Source organism: Benincasa hispida, chromosome 4 (genome assembly GCF_027475165.1).
Source record: "Benincasa hispida cultivar pf3 chromosome 4, pf3_genome.v1.1, whole genome shotgun sequence".
Lineage (NCBI taxonomy): Eukaryota > Viridiplantae > Streptophyta > Magnoliopsida > Cucurbitales > Cucurbitaceae > Benincasa > Benincasa hispida.
In genome coordinates, this window is record NC_143481.1 from 56,051,653 (window position 1) to 56,078,194 (window position 26,542).

Here is a 26,542-nt window from a genome sequence, read left to right on the forward strand (position 1 = left end):
ATGGAGAAATGGGCTAAAATGAGTTAGGCGGTGGTGGGTTCTCACTTTATACCATTAAGCACCGAATGGGTTCCCATTTCCTTTCATTTTCTTTTCTTTTCTTTATTAATAAATTCCAAAATTATCAAAGACAACCTCAACCAAAAGCTCTGCCATTTTTCTTCAACAATGGAACAACAATAACTTAATCCAACATCCTACAATATGTGACAAGAGCAAATAATCCAAGGAAAGTCTCGGGTTTACATGGAGTCAAGAGCATGTATGTGAGGAGTTTTATGTGTTCAGTCTTTTAAATTTCTTTTCCTATGTTTTTTCCTTATATTTTGCTTGAGAGTAGCAAAATTCTAGGTTTGTAATAGTGAAAAACACTTGAAAAATACTTTATTTGCTTTTAATTTAGAATTATTATAACTAAATATGATGAAATTTGAGGCGTTAGCTAGTAGTTTTTCCAAAACTAAATAAAAGAGCAAGAATTGAATCTAAATGATGTAAAAGAGGTCTCTTTGTGCCTAATAAGGGTACTTGAGACTATTTTGTCCAATTAAGAATTCTTTGATAATAATTCAAAAAATCATTTTGCTATTCTTTTTCTAATTATGAAACGTTTTTGTCATTTTTCAAAATAAATCTTTAAAAATCTCTATTTCACTTGTGGATCTTTTTTTTCCTAATATTTCAAAATAACACTATATATTCAGTTATTTATAATAAATCAATGGATTGAGCGAAATGTGGCAAAAGGAAGGAAAATCTATGGACCGACCCCATCTGTCTCCATCCCGTAGGAACTATGATTGACAAAAGAAATAACCAATTTTAATGATTCATATTTTCAAATGATTTCTTTTTCTTTTTTGCCATAAAAGTTGGTATGAACTCAAATTTCCCCAAATCAATTTCTCCAATATTTTTGACCTTGCAATTGGTTCACACGAACGCGCAAGTGCAGGACTAAGGCCCAACCTCCGGTCCGGAAAAGCCCAAAAGGGAACAGGTTGAACCTCAGGCCGTGACAATTCGCGTACAATCTTCAACGTCTTTGAGTAGTTTAATCCTCCATTTTTCTTCCCCATGATTTCTGGGAAGCTTTATCCATCCTACTCCGCGTCATGCATTTTCCCACCAAAACAAACCAATCTTCATCTTCCTCTTCTTCAAATCTCTTCCACACTCAGATTGATTAGCTTTCAATCCGTCTCCCTCTCTTTTCCATCCTTCTTTGCTTCTAAATCCAGTGCCAAGTCCACTAGATTTTCGAATTCTGTGGTAAAAGTTTATAGTTATGAGGGTCAAAACCCCATTATTTTATCGGATTTGGAAGACCTGTCCGAGGATGGAGCTGTCTATAAGAAGACACTGGCCATGGTGGAGTGCTCCATGTTCGCTGCACTTAATGGCTTGGTCTACTTCTTGAGCAATTCACTCGCTCTTGAGGTTTGTAGTTCTAACTTTCAACGAATGTTGCTGTTTCTTTCATAGATAATGTTTTTTTTTTTCTCAATGAGACGGATACTCTAAGCCCATTTGGTATTTGGTTTACTTTGGAAAAGATTCTTCTCCATTGATGTCAGTTTGAAATATATTTTCTCCCTTTCAGTTTTCTTGCCCTTGAAATGGAAAAACTAGTTTATCCGCTTCAAATTTTATCCCTATTGAATAATTGTATGTGAATAGTTCAATACTTGTAATGTATTTATTATTATTATTCATCTCAATATGTTGATTTTCTAAAAACAGGACATCTTGGGACTTGGTTTAGGGTCCTCTTAAATCTACCCTCAATAAATTGAAGAGAATTCCATGGTTCTTCCATTTTACTTTATTTATTTATATGTGTATATACAATTCATAGTCTAACTAATCCTGGTAAACCTGTTATTTAAAGCTAACTGACTAATAACCAAATAACAATGCTATAGCAGCACTAATACTCCATCTCCATATGGGAATGAATTCTAAAAGCCTCCTATCTTCTGTAATAAAAAGAAAAAAAGCACAAAAGTGAGAAGAGCCTTGGTGAATGTATCAGCAAGCTCTAAAGAAGAACTAATTAATTAAAAGTTTTAAGAAAACTAACAGATAACTTTGACACAGACAAAGAATACCAAAGAACTTTTAGCAATTCATTCCAATTCACTCGTTCACCAATTGTAGCTATCTTTTCACTTTTCACAAAACAAGAGCATCACCTAGGAAAGCCCAGAAACCAGTGATAAAATGACATATATTGAGGCAAACATCCTAATAAACAGCTGCAGCCTAAAGTTGGGAGATGAGGCAGAAGCTTATAAAGGAATATTCTTGCACAAGATTACCCTTAAAGACACAAAAGCAAATGATGAACAAAAATCTTGTAATGGTCTTTTGTTTCTTATCCAAAAAAAAAAAAAAAGCTTGTAAGTGGTCTTGGGTCTAGCAACAAACTGACTTTGATGATGAACAACAAAAGTAATATCAATGGGAAATTTATAAATATAACAAATGCCCAGTATACTTTTGGTCCTAATATGATAATGATGATGATTCAGGATGTCTAATGTATATGCCATTTTGAAGGGGGATCTTTTTGTGGAGGAAGAAAAACCTAAGATTATGATGCAAACCCCCAGTACATGACAATTCATTATTTCTTGGCTCTCTATTCACGATCGCAAACAGGAAAAGATTAGTCTCAAGGCAACTTAGAAGACAAGAAGGAAATTGCATCTACAAAGGAAGAAAAAAATGGCTGCTTATTAGGGTATTCTTATTGGGTCTAGCTTCTTAGAATACGGATAATTGCCATGGGTAGCACTTTTAGGGCTAATAATTAAGTGTATAACAATATTTTTAAAGAATTGTAAACATAACAAAATCTATCAATGGTGGACTCTACCGCTGATAGAATCATACTAGCAATTTAGTCTGTTTGTCGTCTACCCAAAGGGTTGCTTTCATGAAGACTGGGAGGGTGCCAATAGATAGGAAATTCTTTTCAGTCAGTAAATTTAGGTTTGGGAGAAAGATTTTCATTGAAGAATGGAATGGCAAGAGGTTGGGGAAGCTGGAATTGGAGATGGGTACCTTGACATGGGTAAAAGATTGCTTAGTGGCTGCTGCGGAGTTGAGTAACCCATTGGGTTTTTGGCGGAGAACACGTTTGGAGGCGGCGATTATTTTCAAGTGCTTGAAAACTCAAGGGGAAGATGTGCACTTTTATCTCTGAATCATTTAAGGGGCGAAGGATGAGACTTTTTGTTTCTGAAGGGAAGAAAGGAAGTGGTTAGAGATTATTGGCAAGGGAGATCTCTGGTTTTCCTCCCTTCTTCTACAAAGCCCCTTCCTTCTGCAACTCCAAAATCACAACCAACAAATGGGTTGGGAGAGGAGGTCAAAATAGTCACTTCGAGCAAGATTGCGGAAGAAAATGTGAGAGGGAAGCAGGGGCAGGGAAGGAATCTGCCTCTTTGTTGGAGGTTGAGAAGAACAAGAACAAGGTCGAGGCGGAAGAGATGGTAAGTGAGAAGAAGTGGGAGTTCGACATTGTGTTTAATTGTGATACGGCGGTGATCATCAAGAAGTTGAATGCGGTGGTTGATTGGGGGATTATGAAGAAAGTGTTTGATCGACCACCGTTTCTTAGATTTGGCCTTAGAATCTTCTGTGCTAACTTAGTTGTGGGCATTTGCGATTCAAAAACGAAGGCAGAGGATTTAATTCGCTTGGGTTCCTCTCCCAACTCCCAAGAGTTGTCTTTCCATTTTTGGGATTTCCGAACGGTGGAGGAGGAAAGAAAACTGGTCTTCAAGGGAGGGTGGGTTATGGCGTTGGATGTGCCCCCATTCCTCAGAATGAAGGAGTTCATCGCCTCCATGGCAGAGTGGTGTGGGGGGCTGTTCGAGGAAGAATTTGATTGTGGTAGCTCAATTTGGCTGAAGGAAGTCTGCTTTAAGGCAAAAGGCAATGACGATGGTTTCATTCTGGTGGGTTGTCTTGTTAACCATTCGGATTTTGTGTTTCCGATGAGGTTCATTGTCGGTCGACATTGGAAAGAAGAAGGTTAGAGGTTGCTCGACCATCATTCGGTTAAAGTTGCTCCATTGTCCTTTGGCCTGTCTCATGATCAGAAAGGAAGAAAGAAGGGGAGTCATGTGATTATCTTGGGAAAGAGGGAAAGAGATAGGGTTGAGGAAGCTGTTGGTCAAGGGTTGGGCCAGATTGCAATATCTCCCAAAAGCCCATTCCGGACACCCAACCCAATTCCGAGGATAAAAAAAAGGGCTGTCATGGCCAAGGGTATTTTAAAAAATGGGCCCTCTTCGTTTGTCGAGAGTGTTGGGCCCAGGGAGGGTTTCAAGCCCATGAGATAGCTTCTAAGGCTTCTTTTAATCGAGTAGGATAGGAGGCCCATTCTTTGAGAGTGGAAGAGCATCAATGGATGAGGTGGGAGTTGGATGCATGTATCGGGCCATGGGATTCCCTAGTAGAAGATTGAGATTTTGGATCTGACCCATCTATCGTTAGTTACTTCGATGATGATTCATTCCTCTCGACTCCGATGATGAACAAGGTGTTGGAGGAGGGCGTCGATGGGTTGTTTTAAAAGATGTTGAAGATCAAGGCGGTTTGTCTCCGAATCTTCCTCAGCCAGCGATGGTGAGTGTAGGGAGGCGGGAAGAGTTAGAAGGTGAAGGAGGTGTTGTTCGAGCGAAGTTGTCGGATTATGCAAAAGGAGGTGTAGAATCGGAAGTGGTGTACAAGATGGGGGTGGAGAGGCAAAAGGCTCCGTTTTGTGATAAAGGGTCTCATTCGGGTCCTGCCAGTGGGTCCTTCGCTTATTCCTATCCGGTGGTAAGCACGGCCAGTGACACGAGCCAGGAAAGTCCTCATTCTTTGGTTTCTTATCCTCCGTCTGGGGTGGGGTTGTTCAAGAATGGGGCTGGAGTTAGTTTGTCTAATACGTTGTTTTTGTTTCTCTGCAATTTGAGTGGGGGAGGTGGGCAAGTTAGTGTCGAGGGCTTTTATCATCCTTTGGTCTTTTTACGACCCATTTTCTTATTTCCGGGGTGTGCATTACCCTTCTCGCCCACGTTTTCTTTGGGAGATAGGTGGCTGATGCTCAACCCTATGATTCATGCTGCGGGTGACGGGTTGGGGGGCAACAGTTTGCTTCTTCCCAACGGAGGTGTTGTTGGTGATCCTTTAGTTAATCTCCAAACCTATTGATTTTTAGGCTTCCCCCGTTGTATAAAGGTAATGAAAACCAAGCACTGTGTAAAGGCAATGAAAACCTAGGGTGGGTTGTTCTAGCCTCGGTGGGAATCAAACAGATAGAGGTCAAAGGAGGGCAAGGGAGCAAAGGGAGTTCGGGCTACTTAGAAAAGGAGGTTAAGAAAAAGCGAAAAGAGTGTGGTGATAAACTAGTTAGGGAATTAAAGAAGTTGGACAGTTCGGTCAACTATGGTAGTAGGAAAGCCTTAAAGGAGGTGGGGCCATCAACATCCAAATGTTAAAAATTGTTTCTTGGAATGTTAGGGGGCTGAAAGGGCAAGTCAAAAGGCGGCTTGTCAAGGAGGTTTTTAGACAGGAGAATCCGGATATCGTCATTTTTTTGGAAACCAAATGAAGCTCTTTTTGTAGAAGGAGAATTGAGAGTATTTGGAGTAGGAGGGTGGAGCGGGAGGTTCTCGAGTCGGTTGGGTCCTCAGGAGGAATTCTTATTCTGTGGAACACTGGTCTTGTCTTTCTAGAGAGATAGTCAGGGGCATTTTCTCTCTTTCTATTTCTTTCTTGGATAGTGAAGGTGAAGAGTTTTGGATTTCCAGGGTTTATGGTCCCCCGAGTCCTAGGGGAAGCGACGCTTTTTGGGAGGAGTTGGGAGATCTCTTCGGTTACTGTGGGTCAAGATGCTGTGTGATTAGGGATTTTAATGTTATCCGTTCTCCTGAGGAAAAGGCGTCCAGGGGAGGATCACTAGTTCCATGTCTAAATTCAATAAGTTCATTGATGATAGTGGGTTGTTCGATCCTCCTTTGGTCAATGGCAAGTATATATTAGGGCCCTAGTCCATTTCATTTTGAGAATATGTGGCTTGATCACCGGTCTTTTAAGGCTAATATTGTGGCCTGGTGGAGTACGACGACCCAAGGGAATTGGGAAGGATATCGTCTGATGGGAAAGTTGAGGGTGTTAAGCGGCACCCTTAGAGTGTGGAAAAGAGAGGTTGTTGGAGATATTTGTATTCGGAAGAAAGGGATCTTAGCTAGAATTGATGAGATTGACGGTCTGGAAGGGCCTCTTGATAGTACGTTGAAAGAGGAGAGGGATAACTTGAAAGGGGATTTTGCTGAGTTGATTAGGAAAGAGAATGTCAACTAGAATCAGAAGGCTAAAGTTAAATGGGCTAAGGAAGGGGATTATACAAGCTTTTTCCATAAAGTGGATAACGGTAGAAGGAATAAGAATCATATCAGCACGCTAGTTTTTGAGAATGGTGTGAGTACCAGTAATGATAAGGAAATTGAGGAGGAGATTCTTTTGTCCTTCTCTAAACTTTATAGCTTGAGTGTTCAAGATAAACCGTTTGTGGAAGGTATTGATTGGAGTCCCATATCCTCTAGGGAGGATGAGGAGTTTGTGGCTCCTTTCACGCTTGAAGAAATTAGAAAGGTGGTTTTTAGTAGTGATAGGAATAAATCCCCAGGCCCGATATGGCATTCTTTCAGGACAATTGGAGCATTGTTAAAGGAGATTTGGAGGGGATCTTTAAAGAATTTTTCGAAAGAGGTATCTTAAATTGGTCCATGGTGGAGACTTTTGTTTATTAATTCCTAAAATAGAGAATGCTAATAGGGTGAAGGAATTTAGACCTATTAGCCTATCACCAGTGTTTATAAGATCTTGGCTAAGGTCTTTGCTAATCGGTTAAGAAAGGTGATGCCTTCGACCATTTCGGAGGCTTAAAGAGCTTTCCTGCCTGGAAGGCAGATCTTGGATCAGACTCTTATAGCTAACGAGGCCATCGAGGATGCCCGTATGAAGAAGGAAGCTGTTATTCTCAAACTGGACTTTGAAAAGGCTTATGATCATGTTGATTGGGATTTCGTAGATAAGATTATGATGAAGAAGGGATTTGGGTTTAGATGGAGAATGTGGATGTAGGGATGCATCAGGAATGTGCAGTATTCCATCTTAGTCAATGATACTTCAAAAGGATCGATCCAAGTTCTCAAGGTTTAAGGCTAGGGGATCCTTTGCCCCCTTTCCTGTTCTTATTGGTCGTGGATGTTTTAAGTCGGCCCATTTCTAAAGGGGTGGAAGGAAATATCATTGAGCCCTTTAGGGTTGTTTTAGATGAGGTGGCCCTATCGCATCTCCAGTTTGCGGATGATACGATCTTGTTTTGTTTTGGAAACAAGGATTCTTTTTTCATTCTTAATCACATGGTGCTATGTTTGGTCTTAAAATTAATACAAGTAAATGCCAAATTTTGAGAATTAACAGTGACCAGGTTAAGATTGAGAATTGGGCAGAGGAGTTTGGGTGTGAGGTAGGTTCTTTACCTTCTTCCTACCTTGGTCTCCCCTTGGGAGGTAATCCGAGGACCACGACGTTTTGGGATCCCATTTTTGAGAAGATTCGAAGGAGGCTGGCGAAGTGGAAGAGAAGTTTCTTTTCCAAAGCTGGGAGGTTAATGATGACAAGATCGGTTTTGAGTGGTATTCCTGTGTATTACTTTTCCCTCTTTAGAGTCCCTAGTTTGGTTTGTAAGAGTCTTGAAAAATTCAAGAGGGATTTCCTTTTGGGATAGGGTGGATGAAGGAAAAGGCTCTCACCTTGTCGGTTGGGAGGCCTATGAATTGTGTGTGTGGGGGGGGGGGGGGGTTGGCTAAGTGGCTTTGACGCTTCACCCTTGAATCTGAGGCTTTGTGGCGTAGGATCATTGCGAGTAAGCATGACAACCATCCTTTTGAATGGGTGGTGAAAGGGGGTTAAAGGCACACATTGGAACCCGTGGAAAGACATTTCGTTTGAGTTCCCTTCTTTTTCTAACTTTGTTCGATATGTTGTGGGGGATGGCAGGGATACGTATTTTTGGGAGGATCAGTGGGTGGGGAATAGTGTTCTTTCTTTTGTATTTTTGCATCTTTATCACTTATCTTCCTTAAAATATCTCCTGATCTCTGATTTCCTAATCTAGACTGAGAGTTCCGTGTCTTTTTCATTCGGTTTCCGTCGTTATTTGACCGATAGGGAAACGACAGAGGTTTCTTCTTTTCTTTCTTTATTGGAGGCAAGTACTTTTAGGGGGGGAGAAGGGATATTCACATCTGGAATCCGAATCCTAATGAAGGGTTTTCTTGTAATCCTTCATCTGCTTGTTACTGGATCCCTCTCCCATTGGGGTGTCTGTGTTCGATGTGATTTGGATGATGAAGATTTCCAAGAAAGTCAGGTTTTTTATCGGACAAGTCTTACTTGGTCGTATGAACACTTTTGATAGACTTGTTAGAAGAAGAACTTTGCTTGTGGGGCTTTTTTACTGTATCATTTTTCAGATGGCGGAGGAAGACCTGGATCATCTCCTTTGGAATTGCCGGTATGCGAGGACTTTGTGGAGTCTTTTCTTGCAGGAGTTCGATGTTTGCTTTGCTAGGCGGAGAGACTTCTGTGCGATGATCGAGGAGTTCCTTCTCCATCCACCCGAAGAGAGAGCCCGTTTTTTATGGTTGGCTGGGGTGTGTGCTATTGTTTAGGATATTTAGGTGGTGGGGGGGGATGATAGAGTGTTCAGATGTCGGACCTTGGTGAGGTGTGGTCTTTGGTGAGATTTCATGTGTCCCTCTGGGCTTCGGGTTTGAAGCTTTTTTGTAACTATTCTATAGGCAACAATTTACTTAGCTGGACCCCTTTTCTTTAGTGGGGGTGCTTTTGGTGGGCAATGTTGTTTCGCCCCTGTATTCTCTCCTTTTTTCACAATGAAAGTAGTTGTTCAAATAAAAAAAAAATACTAGTGATATAGTCTATCACTGATAAACTCCGAGAGATAGATCTAAGCTTTGCTATATCTGCATATTCTTTTGTATTGTACTATCTACGCAAATACTTTGGACCTGATTGCTATAAGTCTGGTTTGTAATGCAACCAATCCAGTGTCTTGTAAAAACGGCAGACCGTTCTTCCCTCTTTGAAAGGTAAATCCAATATGAGACCTTGAATTAGGAAAAGTTTTAAAGGGCCCAAGTCCTTGAGTAAAGATCTGTGACTGAAGGAAAGTCTTTACTGCTTCGATAGTATCTAGGCAAGAGCCTGTGATGACGATATCATGAATATCATCAACATAAATCTGAAGAACCAGAAAAGAACAGGCAGCCCAGCCTCAGATTGAATAAAACCATGAGATAACAATACGGAAAAGATCTTTCACATTTGTTTGAGATTGTAAATAGAATTCACCACCCCCAAAAAGAAAAAAAGAAAAAAGAGAAACTGTGAATAGACTTATTTAATTTTCAAATGAATGGTTCCCCCATGGTATTAACATTTTCGTGAACTTTATCACCACGAGGAAGAGCCATATAAAATTCCAAATAAATCAAAATAACCATTTAAAAAGCATTATTGATAGGGCTGTTTGATACTTATGGATCATAGGGCCCAGGAAAGTCCCCGGGCCCTATTCTAAAGAAAAGCATTGTTGACATCAATTCATGTATGTATTTTTCCATAAGTATGTATAAGACAAGTACAATTCATAGTCTAACTAATTGTTAAAACTAGTAGCAAAATAACAATAATACAACAGCATGTCTTGCAAAGAATAGTTTTATAAATTAGTTTTTCTTTTCCTAAAAAAAATGATATGATAGTCTTGTTATTTATTTTTCTAAAATGAATTATAAAATGAAAACGAAAAGCAATGGTGCATATCTTATAAAATGAATGCCAGTTTGATGAAAGTTCTCATATGATAATGTACTTACCTTTTCCTTATAATTTTTCACTTGTTTAAAGAATTTTATGCTTTACTAACTTAGATGTCTGCAAATGAAGTGACCTCATTGATTTCTCCATTCTTTCAGTGATAGTTAAGTTTCTCAAATTTTAATTTAGTGTTGTACACTTGATATTGGACAGAATTACTTTGGCTGTTTCTTCTGTCTACCAATAGTAATCTCTTCAATGAGATGGGGTATAGCAGCCGGGAGAAAAACCATGGTCTGTGGCTCTCATGGACTCAATTATTCAACAACTGGTTTTGTATTGTCTTGTTATTCGTACATCCTCTCATTGTGGTAATGCAAATATATAAGCTGTTGCATCTGATCTTTGATCAAGACAGGTGGCGACATTCTTGCTGCTGCTGGTTTTGTCTGGTCCAGTGAAAGCTTTAACATATCTGGTGAGCATGCTTTAGTAGTTCATCTTCTCAATCTTAATTGCCTCTGGATTTATTTTCTTGTTTCCGAAGAATAATATCATATAAAAAATGTTGCCCTTTAATGTATCAACCCTGGAAATTCTCTCTTATGTAGAGCATAAAGGAAGAAAAATCAGGTTAATGGCCTTCTTAAACCAGCTTTGAAAAGCTAAAAAGGGGCCCCCAAGGCTTTTCTCCCTAATGATTAAATGAGCGTGGATAGAAATCATTAAACATAAATATTCAGGTATTATCAGACAATCATCTGAAAGTACCAAAAAAAAGAAAGAAAAAAACTTCTATCAATTGAAATGTTTTCAAAATAACCATCCTAAAGGGTTTAAAGTTGCTTTGTGCTGTCCTAGTCCTTGGTGGAAACAATGTTAACGGGCTGAAGTACTAAAATTTATGACGCAGTACCATTCCAAAAACCTCCATACGGCCAAGAGTAAACAACAAATTATTTTTATAATCATTAAGTGATATAGTAAAATCTTCCAACTGCAACGTGTTAATTTGTTCTCATGGAGGTGCAGATCTCATTTATAAAGGCACGTGCATCTTACGATCCAAAGAAGGCATAAGCTTCCAGGCTCCTAATTGCTTAAAAATGACCAACACTAAAAAGACAAGTGAAGATATTTGCGAGCTTAAAAACGACCAACACTAAAAAGACTTAGTGAAGATATTTGCTATTTGCTCCTCTTTCGAGTTGCAATAAACCGATTGTGCTTCTTTTTCTGTTTGCATCTCTCTCGAAACATAAAATTTAATCTTAAAATTCTTGGTCCTTCCATGAAAAACTGGATTTAAAGAAATAGCTAAAGTAGCTTGATTATGCACAAACACCTTCACACTTTCCTTTTTGCTTTAGATGCAAGTCAAGCATCAACTTCTTCAACCAAACAACTTGGTTTACTACTGTAATGGTTGGAATGAACTCAACTTCGGCAGTTGATTGAGCCACTATATCTTGTTTTTTTTAACACCATGAGAAACACCTAGAGCCAAAAGTGAAACAATACTCGGAGGTGCTCTTCATATCATCCAATGACCTAGCCTAGTCACTATCTGAGCAATCCTACAACTCAAAAATCCCGACTTTGTTAAATTTGATCCCAAAAAGAGACAATGTGCCTTTTAGACATCTTAGAACCCTCTTTGCAGCAACCACGTGATTCTTATTTGGACAGTGAATAAATCTAGATAAAACACTTACAACGTACGTGATTTCTAGCTTGGTGGATGTGAGGTACATGAGACATCTAACTACACTTCTGTACACATTCTCATCTGCAAGTTCCTCTTAATTAGTCTTTTACAACTTCTCCTTTTGAATCATTGGAGTGTTCACACTCTTACATTTTTCCATACTGAACCTCTTCAATATCTCTCTCATGTACTTTTTTTGACAAAGAAACATTTCATTTTTAGCCTTGTTGAATCTCCCTACCCAAGAAATAATGCATCAGACCTAGGTTAGTCATCTCAAATACCTTCATCATTTCTTGCTTGAACAACTCTATTTGAATACATCACTTCCAATCATTGGCAAGTCATTTATACGGAGAGTTACAATCACAATATGAATGCGTGATTTTTTCACATTGATTGTGGATCTACTCATACTATTTACAAAACCCAAGTTCAACAAGTATTCATCTATCTTGCTATATCATGTCTTGGGAGCTTGCTTTAATCCATAGAGAGCCATCTTCAACAAATAAATCTTCTATTCTTGCCCTAGTGTGATGAACCCATCTGATTGCTCAATATAGATCTCTTTTTCTAACATAGATCTCTTTTTCTAACATTCCATTTAGGAATGCTGACTTCACATGCAGTTGATACACCTTCCATCAGTCTTCCATCTATGTTGAGCTAACAAAGCCAGTGGTAATTTGATTGTATCCATCATTGCAATAGGTGCAAAAGTCTCAGAGGAATCAACTCCCTAGACTTATGCCTACTCTTTCAGCACTAATCCGACGTTGAGCTTGTTCACAAAGCCATCAAGATTTAATTTGGTCTTGAAAATCCATTTGACTCCAATCACTTTTCTGTTTGCAAGCCTCTCCACCAGCTCCCACGTCTTGTTCTTCAATCATTCTCAACTCCTCTTTCATGGCCTCCATCCACTTCTGATCTCGTTTAGCTTCTTCATACCTTGCATGCTTCAACAAAACTACACTACTTCTCTCATACACCTTATTCAATAGTTTAGTTCCTTTAACAGGTGCATCATCAACCAGTTCATGATCCAGAGGGATTTCTTGGTACTTCACATCCAGTTCTTTTGTCCAATCTCACTCCTCATTCTCCATAAACTGGACATCTCTACTAACCACATGACACATCTTTGTGTGAGAATGATAGATCTTGTAGGCTTTGGACACCATGCTATAGCCTACAAAGATTCTTGATTCTTCCTTTTCACTTAACTTGCCTTTTTTCACATGTGGAATATGAGAAAAACCCAAAAAACAAAACACCTTCAAATTTTCCAGTATTGGTTTAGTATTAAACCAAGCTCCTGAAGATGTCTTTCTCTACGAGAATAATCTCATAGATATAAAAATCATCATCTGTCCCTTGACAAGGACTCGACGACGAGGACTAAAAGGTATATCTTCAAAAAACGTAACATCAGGAGAGACAAGAGACCTGTTAAGAATAGGACAATAACAACGATAACCCTTTTAAATACATGAATAGCCTAAGAATATGCATTTCAAAGATTTTGGATCTAACTTGGTATGATGAGGACGAACATCTCAAGCAAAACAAACACAACCAAAGATCTTAGGGCCAATAGGGAACAAAGATTTTGTAGGAAAAAGAACATGATGAGGAATCTCACCATTGAGAATAGAGGAAGACATTCTATTAATCAGGAAGCAAGTAATGGGAACAACATCAGCCCAAAAGGGCTTTGGAACATGCATTTGAAATGATAAGCTCGAGTTGTTTCAACTAGGTGCCTGTTATTTCTTTCAGCAACTCCATTTTGGGATGAAGTATCTGCACAAGAGGGTTGGCAAAATTTCCCGCAGGGTCGGATCCCTACGGGGCCCCGCCCGATCCCTGGTTTGACCAGGGATGGGGGTCAAATTAGGGACGGGGAGGGTATTCCCGCCTCGACCCCGACCCCGATCCCGATTAGATTTTAAAATATATATTATATATATATATATATATATATATTATATTCAACTTTTTACATTTAGCCCAATCTAAGCCCAACTAAAGTATCCAAGCCCAAACCCAGCCCTAATTTAGCCCATATTAGGTCTTAACAGGGGAATCGTCGTGGGGATTACTTGGAGAATCGGGGAATGGGTCCCCGTTGGGACTTGTTTCCTTGATGGGGAATCATCGTCCCCGTCCTTGCCTTCAAATGGTGGGGACGGGGGCGGGAATGGGGGTAAATTTCCCCATCGGGGTCGGGGATGGGAAACCCTCCCCCGCCCCGCCCCGACCCCGTTGCCAACCCTATATGTAAGTAAGATCCAAGTACATGAGGAAAATATTCACCAGCATTATCAGTGCACAAGGTTTTGATAGAGACATTAAATTGAGTTCGAATTTTAGCATGAAAAGCACAGAAATGAGATAGTAATTTAGAACGATTTTTCATTAAATATGACCAAGTCACACGAGAATAATCGTCAATAAAAGTAACAACATAACGAAGACATGTTTGGGACCCGGATGGACAAGGACCCCAAATATCATAATGAACTAACTAAAATGGAGCACTGGCTCGTCTAAGGACTATAGGATTAGAACTAACACGATGAAATTTAGCAAATTGACATGAATCACAATTCAAAGAGGACATAACGAAATTCTGGATAAAGTTTCTTCAACACGAACAAAGATGGATGGCCCAAACGACAATGAACTTCAAACAGGGATGTAACTCCAGAGCAATCCACAGCTTTCGGTATCCGGTGGTAAAAAAAATAAAGACCCCTTGATTTATGTCCTCTATCAATAATCTTCTTCGTCATACGGTCCTAAAACAAGCAATAACCAGGAAAAAAACAAGACCCAACAGTTAAGGTCACAAGTAAGTTGGCTACTAGAAATTAAATTAAAAGACAATTGAGCCAAATGTAATACAGAGGACAAGAAAAGGGATGGGGTGAGAGGAATGGTGTTGGTTCCAAGAACAGAGGAGGTTGATCCATCTGTCAAACTGACAAATGAGGATGAGGCAGGCGACAAAGGCGTTGAAAATAAGTTAGAATTACCTATCATATGAGCAATGGCTCCAGAGTCTGACATTTGGTAGATGATGTAAGAAGACATTTCGTATTACCTGTCTCGGCAGTGGTAGCAATAGGATTCGATGAATATGCCTACAAGGATTTTCGAAACACTTGAAATAGCAAAGTCATCGGTAGAGATGGTAACAGACTTCTCGACCATATCATTAGTGGAAGCTATTTGAGCATGTTGAGATCGTTGAGTCTTGTATAACAACTTTCGGCAATCACGTTTTAGATATTTTGGCTTACGACAATAGTGACAAACGATCTCTTGGAGAATTTGATTTTCGATTATCATAACTAGGCTTTTGAAAATTGTTGGCCATCACTAGATTAACCCGAGAGTTATTATTCTTGCTTATAAGAGTATTGCTAGGTTGAGAAATAGATGAACCAACTTGATAACTCAATAGAAGAACACAACTAAAGGCCTCCTCTGATGATGGAATTTCAGAGTCAAAAAGAATTCATGTTTTAGCCATTCCAAATTCAGGTAAAAGTCCATTAAAAAAATATCAGAACATACATCTTTTCTCGTTGAGCTTGTTGAACTTTGACATCTGGGCTAAAAGATAATAATAAAGCAAGTTCGGTAATTGTCTTCTTAAGTCTCATAAAATTACTTGTAACAAACTTTCAACATTTGATGGACATGTTTTTTCCAGCTTATAGAAATTCTAAGAACTATTGGAGTTCCTTCACATCATTACAATGATTTACCAAACCAACGACCTCACTCTCAATGAAATTCTTAATTTGAAGATCGAGTCATACGTCATCGCAAAGCCAATCCCTTTTCTTGTCATCTTTTGGTGGATCCTCAGTTACATGATCATCCATATCTGTACTTAGTAAATAAAATTGAATTGTTCGATGCCAATATAGTAATTAGATCCATTTAACTTGTGTTCTGTTATCTTTGATGCTAGGGGAATTATATTAGATACTGCCATATGCTTCATCTCATCCATTATGAACTAACACATAATTCCTAAATCTCACAAGCGGAATGAAAGCAAATCAGAATCAAAACCAAGGTGAACAAAAGAGCAAAACAACCCTAAATTATATCAAAACATTCACAAACCCTAACAAGAGGGTATTTTTCTAATCACCTCACACCTGAGTAGATTTTGATGGAATCAAAGGCACAAACGGATCGGGAATTAGGATCTGAGATGAACCAAATTGACGGTAGCTCAAATAGACCTCTTATGCACTGACGCATGGCAACGGAGACAGTACCTTCCGGTGGCAGAGAAGACAGACCACAGTGGAAGATGGCGGTGTTGACAAACGGTCACTTAAATTCGATGTCCTAAATGCAAACCCTAACTTTGTGAGAAGCTTAAATCTAATGTAACCGTCAAACGAATATTCTGAACCCTAGACGTCTCTTACCATGTACTCTGTACGTTTGGGGAACAGTCTCGTAGATAAAAAGATCATCACAACTCACTCATACCCATGAGATGATCTTGCTACTTTGACAACTAACACATCACAATTATAGATTACATGTTAAGTTATAGCGATTAGCATGCATAACGATTTGGGTTGTCAAGTCCTAACCATTCAACAAACTAAAGGATTAAATCAAGAGACAAAGATGCTTGAGAGAGAGAAATATACATATTAGCCACAGAGAGTTTATCCTCTTGTTGCTAAGTTTCCTTACTTCTAATGTGGCCCTTAAATGACACCTCCTACACTTCACATCTAGCCTTCTCTAACATCTAAAGCGTGGATGATTTTACTTCCCATAGTGTTGCATGCACTGTCCTTATTGAAACCACACTTCCAACATTCTTTACCACATTTTTTGAACTACTACCACTTTCCTTTTTCCCTTTCCATTTCTTCTCTCTTCCACCTTCTCCCTATTGCATCTTGACTTTCAGTGCCCCCTCGATGCTTCCTTCCTACCTCATCAATCTCCTCTGTTCTCGTGCTTGCAAGCACTAATTAATTCTATCATTTTGAGTTGAGAGAGGTTCTTAGTATTTTCTAGCAAAGCAATAGTGCTCATACCTCTCCAACACTGAAACCATAATCTTTTGAACTAATATGTTGTCAGATAAATTAGTTCTTTATGCTTTTGCCTTATTAACAATCTCAATCAACTTGTCCGAGTACTCTTTAATGAACTTAGAATCCTTCATCTGCATCCTCTCAAATTCCTTCACCAAGTCCAACATTTTCATGCCTTAATCCTTTCATCTCTTTCATACTCACGATCTCCTTTGCTAACTTCAAAACGATGATTCTATTAAATATGGTAGGAGATATTGCTGCATATAGGCAAGCTCTAGACTTTTCCTTCTTGGTGACCCTATCCTTGTAAGTTTTTATCTGGTACATTGTTGGATTATTACGAAGTGGAGTAATATCATAATCTTGCTCAATTACTTCCCAATAATCACAATCCTCCATGTAGTTTTGCATTCTAATAGCCCATGCTCGGTAGTTTTCACCATTAAATACTGATGGAGATAGTGAATAAAGATTGTTTCATCCTGACTCAATCTCAATTTTCACAAGTTTATCACTTGGTTTCTCTAAGGGCCTTAAGAATACAACTCTGGTACTACTATGGTTTTGACTAGAGAGAGAGGAGAATTGGAGAAGTGTGTGTTTTTGTTCAATCACTTCTCAGTATAAATACCAATTCTAAATGCTAAAAATAGCTTAGTTGACAACATAAAATCAGCAATCGACCCTCTAACATAATTCCACAAAACTAGCCACTAACTCCAATATAGATACTTAAACTATCTATTAACAATCTCTCTAGAAACTTGGACCTTGGACTAATTTAAAACAGCTGAAAATAGACCTACAGCTTGAGTTAATTAACAATTATTTCAATCTGTGATGATAACTTATTTCCATTTCCTCTGGTTTTTCCGATGAAAAAATTTTGTATGTTAAGGTTCTGCTTAGCCCATGGATATAAGCAGTGAAAAACTGATTTTTATAACTGTGCCATTTCTTTACAATTATTGTCAATAGAGAGTTTCATGGCATGGAGAGAGACCACAGCGAGGTTTGGTCCTTACTCCTTAGTGAGATTTCACATCTCTCTTTGGGCTTCAATCTCGATTTTTATCTTTTTTAATTTTGTAATTACTCCCTAAGTAATATTTTACTTAGTTGGAAACTCTTTCTCTAAGGGTTTTTGTAGGCTTGATTTTGTTTTGTATGCCCTTGTATTCTTTTATTTAAAAAATTGTTGTCACTGCCACTTGCTCCAGAGTTTTTTTGGCTTGATGTTTATCCCGTTGTGGGTATTTTCCATATAGCTTTTGATTTTCCTTAATCCTTATCCTAATGAGAGGGGAACAGTACTCAATTGTTTACCTTATTTAGCAGAATGCCCAACATTGTTTTATGCTTGCTTGTGCAGCTTAGGCATGGTTTGGTGGGATTTACAATGGGCTCCTTGTGGAGGTATGTATACGACTATCCACAAATATATAATTAACCTCAACTTAGGCGTAGGGCATTAAGAATTCATAAAGTTTGTTAATTCTATACATGCTAGTTGGTCAATTTCCTTTCCGTAATTTGATGATGATGCACTGACCAAAGCATTAATTGTGTAACTATTCTAATCTCAATGTAGCTTTACATCTACTTGCTTTTGAAAAAATTTCTATTAGATTTCATCCGTCGACCTACAGACTATGGGGAGAAAAGCTTTAGGACATCGTATTCCTATTGGAGGATGGTCATTATAATTCTGGTTTTGTTCTTCTCAGGCTTGGAGCAAACTGGAGTACCTCAATCTTTCTGTGCACAATCGTATTGTTTCCTTCTCTTCTTCAACATTCATTTGAACAAATCTTATATCCTAGGTTTTCCTTATCCATTCTACTAACCAACTACATGACTGTGTTTAGGTTCGGGCACTCGGGGCAGTGGGGTATGTCTTAGTATCTTCATTCTTGATAAGAGAGAACATACTAGCTCTGGTAACAAGTTGTCGTAAATCTCTGCTGCTATACTTCATAGAAATCACCTCTGAAGTCTCAAATCACTTTCTATTTTCTGGCTGCAGATCACTATAAATATTCACGCTTCCCTCACCCTTATCTTCACTGCCTGGGGTGTGAACTTGATCCCATCAATGAATGCAATATATGCTATATTTGGAATACTGGTATGTTTTACATTCCTCGCTTCCACGACAATTCTTTTAATGAAACTGGTGAAATGTAGATTGTACTTGTGTGACCATGATTATAGAGATTTAGTTAATATTTTTATCTTTTAAACTATGATTGGTTATGCACAATCAACATTTATTTTATTAACATTCCTCCTATGTGTTCTGAAAGGTGTTCCTGAACTGTGGATGCTTCATGTTTTTGCTTCATCTTTTGTACTCCGTATTTCTTACTAGACTTGGTTTGAAGACTTCATTGACATTGCCAAGGTGGCTGGAAAAGGCGATGTAAACAAACACTCGACCGGTATTAATTTGTTGACGATGATAAATGCACCATTTCTTTTCTCCTTTTATAGGAAGAAGAAATTGGTTAAGCTCAATGGAACATTTAGTTCATTCACGATTTGTTTTATTGTATGTGAATGGCTGAGAATGTATGGGCGATGCTTTTGCCCAATCAGATAAAATGGAAGGAAGTAACTATTAAGCTTTAGGGAGATTTTAGATTTCTACTGGTGGTCGTCTTGCTGTAAAGTTCCTGAGGAGTTTGACCATCCTTTATGATGCAACGAGTGAATCAGCTTTGGAACTTTGTAGACTGGAATGTACAATCTATGATCTAGATTTACAATTTCAAATATGAAATTATTATTGCCTCGATTGGTAATTATTTCATTTTTGGTTTTTGGTTGTTGAAAATTAAGTTTATTTCTTCCCAATTTCTTACAATGATTTGCATCTTTTTAAGTACAATGGTTGAAGTTTTAGCCAAATTCTAAAAACAAATACAAGTTTTTAAAAACTACTCTCTTAATTTTCAAAATTTGGCTTGACTTTTTAAACTATTGGTAAAAGGTAACTAATAAATGAAGAAATTTGAAGGTAGAAGTAGTATCTATATGTTTAATTTTTAAAAACAAAAAATCCAAATGGTTATCAAACAAGATCCATATTAACTTTTAAAGATCAATTTTGTGAAAGCCACAAAAGGAGTACGCATATATTTCTTAGCATTCTCTCATCAATTTAGGTTGGAGGTTCTTTCTCTTTTGATCTTTTGTGTTTAAACTTAGGGACCTCTCGTGGATAGTAGTAGTATTAGTAGCATGATCGGATCGATTTGCAGGGAAGTGCAAAGATTAGTTTCACAAAGCCAATTCTCTGGTTAAAGTGAAATGATTTTTTTTTTTTTTGGGGGGGGGGGAGGGGGGGGGAGGGGGGTTGTGGAATGGAGAATGTGCACAAAAGTAACTACATGAATATACAAGGTATAAATGTGTAATCTAATGAAACCTTCATGCTTAGAAGAATGGAATCATTTAATATAACATTGATACTAGGATATTTACTCAATAATCTCAAACACACGGTTGACTTAACTGGTAATGTCGCATCAAGTGTCCTAAACTATTAATTAAGATTTGTATGCTAATTAAAGTGTGTCAATTAGTCATATAGGTTCCTCCAAAACCTTTAAGATAGGAAATTCAACAAATCTTATCGATCCATGGTGATGAGGAAGATAAAATATGACTTGTCAATTCTCCTTTTTACTCATTTTCATAGACAAAATTAAATGTAACTCTTTGTTTGAGCTGTTTGTGTAAAAATCCTTTGATATGTTATTTTTGGTTTTCTAAAATTAAGCTTATAAATATTATTTCCATTTTTTTTGTTATCTATTTTTCTATAGAGTTTTCAAAAACCAAATTAAATTTTAAAAAGTAAATGTTTAGTTCGGAAAGATGAAAATCATTGTAAAGAAGTGAAAATAAATACAATTTCAACAATAAAAAAAAATAAAAGTCAATTGATTATCAAATGAAGCCTAACAATTGTAGGATGAGAAATTGAGTATCAATTTCTTTATCTATAGGAAGTTATGTTCAATTGGATTTTATCTATGGTGTTTTCTATTTATTTTAGCAAAGTGAGCATAGCTCAATTATCGATATATAAGTCTGTCATTCTGATGGGCTGATGGGCTTCCTAATTTAAATTTTGCTATATTTTTAGTTAGTTTTATGTTTTGCTATTTTTTCTATTAATTTGATTGATTTTGCATATAAATGTTGGAGGAAAATCGGGGATGGGGTTGCGCACGCAATCATGTGTTAGACATGGCTTAAGCTATACGTTTATGCCCATGCGTCTGAGGTCATGCGTCGGAATGAAAATGCGTTAATCTAGTATGCAATGACCACGCGTTCCGATCACATATTTTCTTATGCTCGTGCCAAGTATAACGCGAACGCAAATTTCTCGGGTAATCCGAGGTCGAACACAGGGACTTGTCACTCAATAATGCTTGTGAAGTAATGCGTTTGAGGCGATGAATAAAAATAAAAAGAAGAAGTTTAATGGATTTACACACTACTCCTACTCCTAACTAAACAAATTGAGCAATAGAAGACTTGCAATGAGAATAGGTAGATACACAATAACCATTAACGCATAGTAATGTTTATTATCTTAAATCGCCTGAGTAATCCCAGCTCGTCACACTAACGCATCGCACACCTCTCGATGGTCAGCCGCATGACTATATCTCTATAGTACATGGTTGCGTCGAGTATAAGATTGAGCCTATCTCTAAGAATAATGCATACTTTACTTTAGTGCGTTCCATCTCTTACCTTCTCGGACAGTTAGACGCGGCTATTGAACTTATAGACAAGCAATGCAACAACCCATAGATACAGCCTTTCACCAAGCAAAGATGATTAATTCACTATACTCGCACAACACACACCTCTCTGTGGGTTGCTACATGCGTCCTATCTCTAGGCTACATGATTAAGTATGTGATTACCTTTGATAAATAAACGATGAAGGTAAATGATGATAAAGATAAAGATGATGAAGAAGTTGGCATTGAAGGAATCAAAGGATGCATCGATTACAAAATGTCTTAATATCTTAAGCTAAAATGTAATACAATACAGAGGTTAGAAGAGAAATGAAGGACTCTGCATCAAGGCTGCTGGTGGTGCCATGGACGAATGGTGGAGATGTCTCTCTCGAGCTCTATCTCCAGTGAAAGCTCCGGTCGTCACTCGGTCTGGTTTGTGGAGGTGAAGAATTCTCACTGAAAATCTTGCTCAAGCTCTCATCTGTGATCGCAAACCTCTGCCGGCAGAAGTTCGGATGTCTTGAAATGAAGGTCCAAAGGGCTATTTATAGAGTTAACGCCGACAGCTATCATGATTGCGTTATGGCTCACTCCTGCTTTTGTCGCGGTGTGGACATTGTCACATCATCTTATCTTGTTGATACTCCCAAGGTATGTGTCCGAGCTTGATTCAGCTGAAGTATCAACGCGTTCTACCCATCTTGCGATCTTCTATTATGGCTATCACTCTGTGGCCGCAATCTCCAATTGATCACCGCAACTTCCATGCGATGGACGCATTCGATTACCGCAACTTCTATGCGATGGACGTATTCGATCACCGCAACTTCCATGCGATGAGCACATGCGATCACCACATGCATTCGTCTATGCAATAACTCGGTTTTCAGCGCATGCGTTTGTCTTTGCGTTCGCCTGGTTTCAGCGCTTGCGTTTGATTGCGAGTGCTTATTTCCAACGCATACGTTTGATTCCTGCGATAGCTACAAAATAGACATTTTGGCACGGAGTAATGCATAATATTGGGGTCAGTGAAGATTTAGGTGCTAATCGACGCAAAACTCAATTTTTCGCAAATTCTAAGTATTATCACTATATTTTCTACTTATTAGCCCTCTTCTAAATAAAAGGCTTATAATAACTGACATTTCTGTCCGTTATCAATAAACCAACTCATTATTTAGACACCGTTTGATAACCATTTTGTTTTTTAAAATTAAGCCTATATCATCCACATTTCTTATGGTTGAATTCTTAGCCAAATTTCAAAAACAACTTTTTGAAAATTACTTTTTTTAATTCTCAAAATTTTAGCTTGATTTTTTAAACCATTGGTAAAAACAAAGGAAGAAATTTGGATGTGGAAGAAGTGTCTATAAGTTTAATTTTTAAAAATAAAATAAAAAAAATAAAATGATTACAAAACGATGCCTTAGTTGTTGATTTTTGTATTGATATGTAGCTGTTTTCATTTTTAGAATTGGGCCAATTATTTAGGCATTGTCAAGTAATGATTTGACTTTTAATTTTTGATTTTATGAAAATTAAGTCTATTTCCTTTTAATTTCTTATAATGGTTTTCATATTTCTTGAATAAAAGAGTTTAATTTCATATTTCTAAAGCTACTTTTTTTTCTTAGTTTTGATCAAAATTTGGCTTAGTTTTTTATAATATTGACAGAAAATGTATAACAAAATAAAAAATTTAGAGGTGAAAAAAGTGTTTATAGGCTTAATTTTAAAGAGTTAAAAATAAAAAACTAAATAATTACCAAATATGATATTAATTGTTAAATTTTAGAATCTGCAGTTGCAATCCTTCTCATAGATTTAGGGCCCGCTTGGATTGACTTAAGAAAAAAATATTTTTATTTAAACACTTTTGATTAAAAAAACTAATTAAAATACACTTGAAAAACTATTTTAAGTAGTTGTGAAATATTCCAACTTCTTCCAAAATAACTTGTTTTTTAAATTACATACTTGAAAATATATTTCAAACATGTCTTTACTCTCAAAATTATGTAGAGTTTCAATTTGTATACGGTTTCCTTTGATAATTATTTTGTTGGTAAATTTTTTTCCTAATTTCTTTATAATGGTATTAGTCTTTCATGAGGTAATATTTCAACGTTTATTTAAATCACATTCCAAAAACAGTTTTCAAAACATTTTTAGGTAGTAGATAAAAAAAAAAAAAAAAAACTTATTTGTTAAAATGTTGTCCACGTGTTTAATTTTCAGATCTAATGGTTAAAACCCACATCTCAATCTATCTACTATTTTTCATAAAATATAAATTTACAATAATTTTACAAGGTACACAAAAACCTAGATTCCTAACAACCTTATTTTTCTTTATACTTTACATACAACCTATGCATCCAAAAATTATAATTCCAACAGTATAAAGTCAAGCTTCCAATTTGGTTACTCCCACCAATCCAAACATAATTCAATTGGCATACGAGTGTGCTAATCTATGAAGTACATATACGATTATACGATACGGATACGACGATACATCAATTTCTAAAAAACTAAGATATGGATACGTCTAAGGATACACCATTTTTTTTAAAAATCTTTTTAGTATATATATTTTTTAAAAAACAAGGATACTGATACATTGAAGAAATATTTTTTTTCTTAAAAAATCTAGGATATAGATAAATTTAGCATACAAGTTAATAATAATAACACAAAATAGAATCCAAACATTGAAATACAATACAAAAAAAGCAACATCTAAGAAGTTGAAGTACAATAACTAATAAAATGCAATAGAAAAGTGACTCATATTACAAAGAAGAAGAAGATTAGAGGGAGAAGTGTGAAGATAAACGAATAACTTCTTCATTGAATTGTTGAAGATATCCAAATGATTTATATTTTTATGGACTTTGTGAAGACTCAAATGTGAAGATGAAGATTAGATGATTATAGGATTTGGTCTTTTATTTATTTTTTTCCTTTTAATTTTGGACTCGAGTAATGAGCTTTTTAAATAGGTTGCCTATTTTTAGATTGGAAAAGATTTCTTTAAAAAAAAATACGTGTAGAAATAGATATGTTAAATTACGTGTCAGATATGTATCTGAGAAATATCGATATTTGATATGTGTCTGATACAGATTCTTTGCCTCACATGAAGTATCTGTGCTTCATAGGTGCTAATAACCATGAAATCAGTGGTTTGAATCTCCCTACCTTCAATTATACAAAAAAAAAAAAAAAAAAAAAAATCGATTAATCAACATACTCATCCGTTATCATCCAATATTGAACAAATTATTTCATGCTTTTATATATTTTTTTGGGTACAAAATTAAAGATGTTTAAGACAGTGAAAAAAAAAGCATGGGTATTTTGTTACCACAAAAATATTAACAAAACTTGCCTAATCAACTTACAAATAATGACCTAAGATTAGTTAGAGGTGATATGCATTTAACCATTACCAATTGTTTCTAACATAGTTCTTTATTGAAGTCATTAAAGCCATTGATCACTCTCTTGAGATTATCAATTGTTGATAGTGATATTAAAGATCTTCACTTATTAGAATAAGATTATGTTGTCATAAAAAATTCTGCACTATTATAGTTAAAATTAGTCAATCCATTAATTTAAGAAAAATTGTATTGTATGGTAAATATATTTTAAAAAATTAAATCCATGACTTCAACTTTTTTGTAATTGCAGATGTGACAATCACATAGCAATCACATAATAATCACATAGAAATCAAATAGCAATCACATAACAATCACATAAAAATTATATAGCAATCGAATTTTTAGGCAAAGATTTTTTTTTGACATGTTTGAAAAAAAAAAAACAAAACCGCGTCCAATTTTCAATTTTTTTTAATCAAAGTTGCAATTGCACATATTTAAACTAAGTATACTTAAATGCTCAATACTTTCAATTCGGTCCTTAAATCTTTTTAAATCTTAAATTTTATCCTTAATGTATTAGGTTAATTAAAAAAAACATATATATTAAGTAACATTTAAGTGGCATGTCCACATGTTAGATACAATAAAATTTTAATAATTTATTTTTTTTAATAAAAAAAAAGTTTTAATGATAACATAAATAAATTCTTTAACATGCGAATTTAATTAAGAACCCAATTCAAATTTCAAACTTCCTAAAAGATAAAAGGACTAATTTTATTTTTCTCTTTTTTTTTTGTTTTTGTTTTTAATATTTAGCCACACTAGTTATTTGAACTTCAAATTTATTTATTTATTACATTATTAATAATTGATAATTATTTTACTTATTAGATTTTCCTTTTGTGGGATGGAGATTTAGGGTCCTCAAAATCTATAAATTGTGATTAACAAAATTTTAAAATAACATGAAATTTGAATAACAATTTGAATAATTATATATTAGATTTAAGATCTTTCCATCCAACTTAATTTTAATTAACAAAATAATATAAAAAATCACATATTAACTTCTACAAAGAAATTATATTTTAAAAATTTATAATACATGTCTTGCACATACTAATAAACTAGTTCTTTCCTATTTCTTGTTTGGGAGGTTTTTTCAAAAAAAAAAAAAAAAAAAAAAAGTTTTCACTAAAGAGATTAATTTCAACATTTACTCAAAGACCAAAAATGTAAAATAGTAATATCAAAATCATAAAAGACCAGAAAAACAATGAAGTGAATTATAAATAATAACTATTATATTCTTTTTTTTTCAGTCATACTTCATTTGAGCATTTTCCATCAAAGTTATCATAAAATAGTTTAAACAACAAATTATGAATGGAGTTAAAGTTAAAAAAAAAAAAAAAGAAAAAAAAGAAAAAAAAAGGAAAATCTCTATGGGTTTTGTTTGTCTTAAAATCTTGAACATATCTTTAACATCCAAATTAGTGGTGGATTGTAACCTAAACAAAGCATCCTCAACCACAATTAAACAATAATTACATTAGGTATGAGAGATTGTTTCCCCAAAGTCCCACTATATAACCATTAATTAGATTGGTTAATCAATAAATTAATCAAAGAGAAACCTACCAATACAACTAGAAC

General features: G+C 36.1%; 1 protein-coding gene across 1 annotated transcript; it reads left to right on the plus strand.

The window, feature by feature from the left end:
* Positions 1 to 723: 723 nt before the first annotated feature.
* On the plus strand, positions 724 to 19,525 carry LOC120075651 (uncharacterized). Its single transcript, XM_039029241.2, has 8 exons — positions 724 to 1,440; positions 10,123 to 10,203; positions 10,328 to 10,387; positions 18,086 to 18,129; positions 18,441 to 18,483; positions 18,582 to 18,653; positions 18,740 to 18,841; positions 19,020 to 19,525. The coding sequence occupies exons 1-8, from the start codon at positions 1,078 to 1,080 to the stop codon at positions 19,137 to 19,139; spliced, it is 885 nt and encodes a 294-aa protein (XP_038885169.1). The 5' UTR covers positions 724 to 1,077; the 3' UTR covers positions 19,140 to 19,525.
* Positions 19,526 to 26,542: the final 7,017 nt, after the last annotated feature.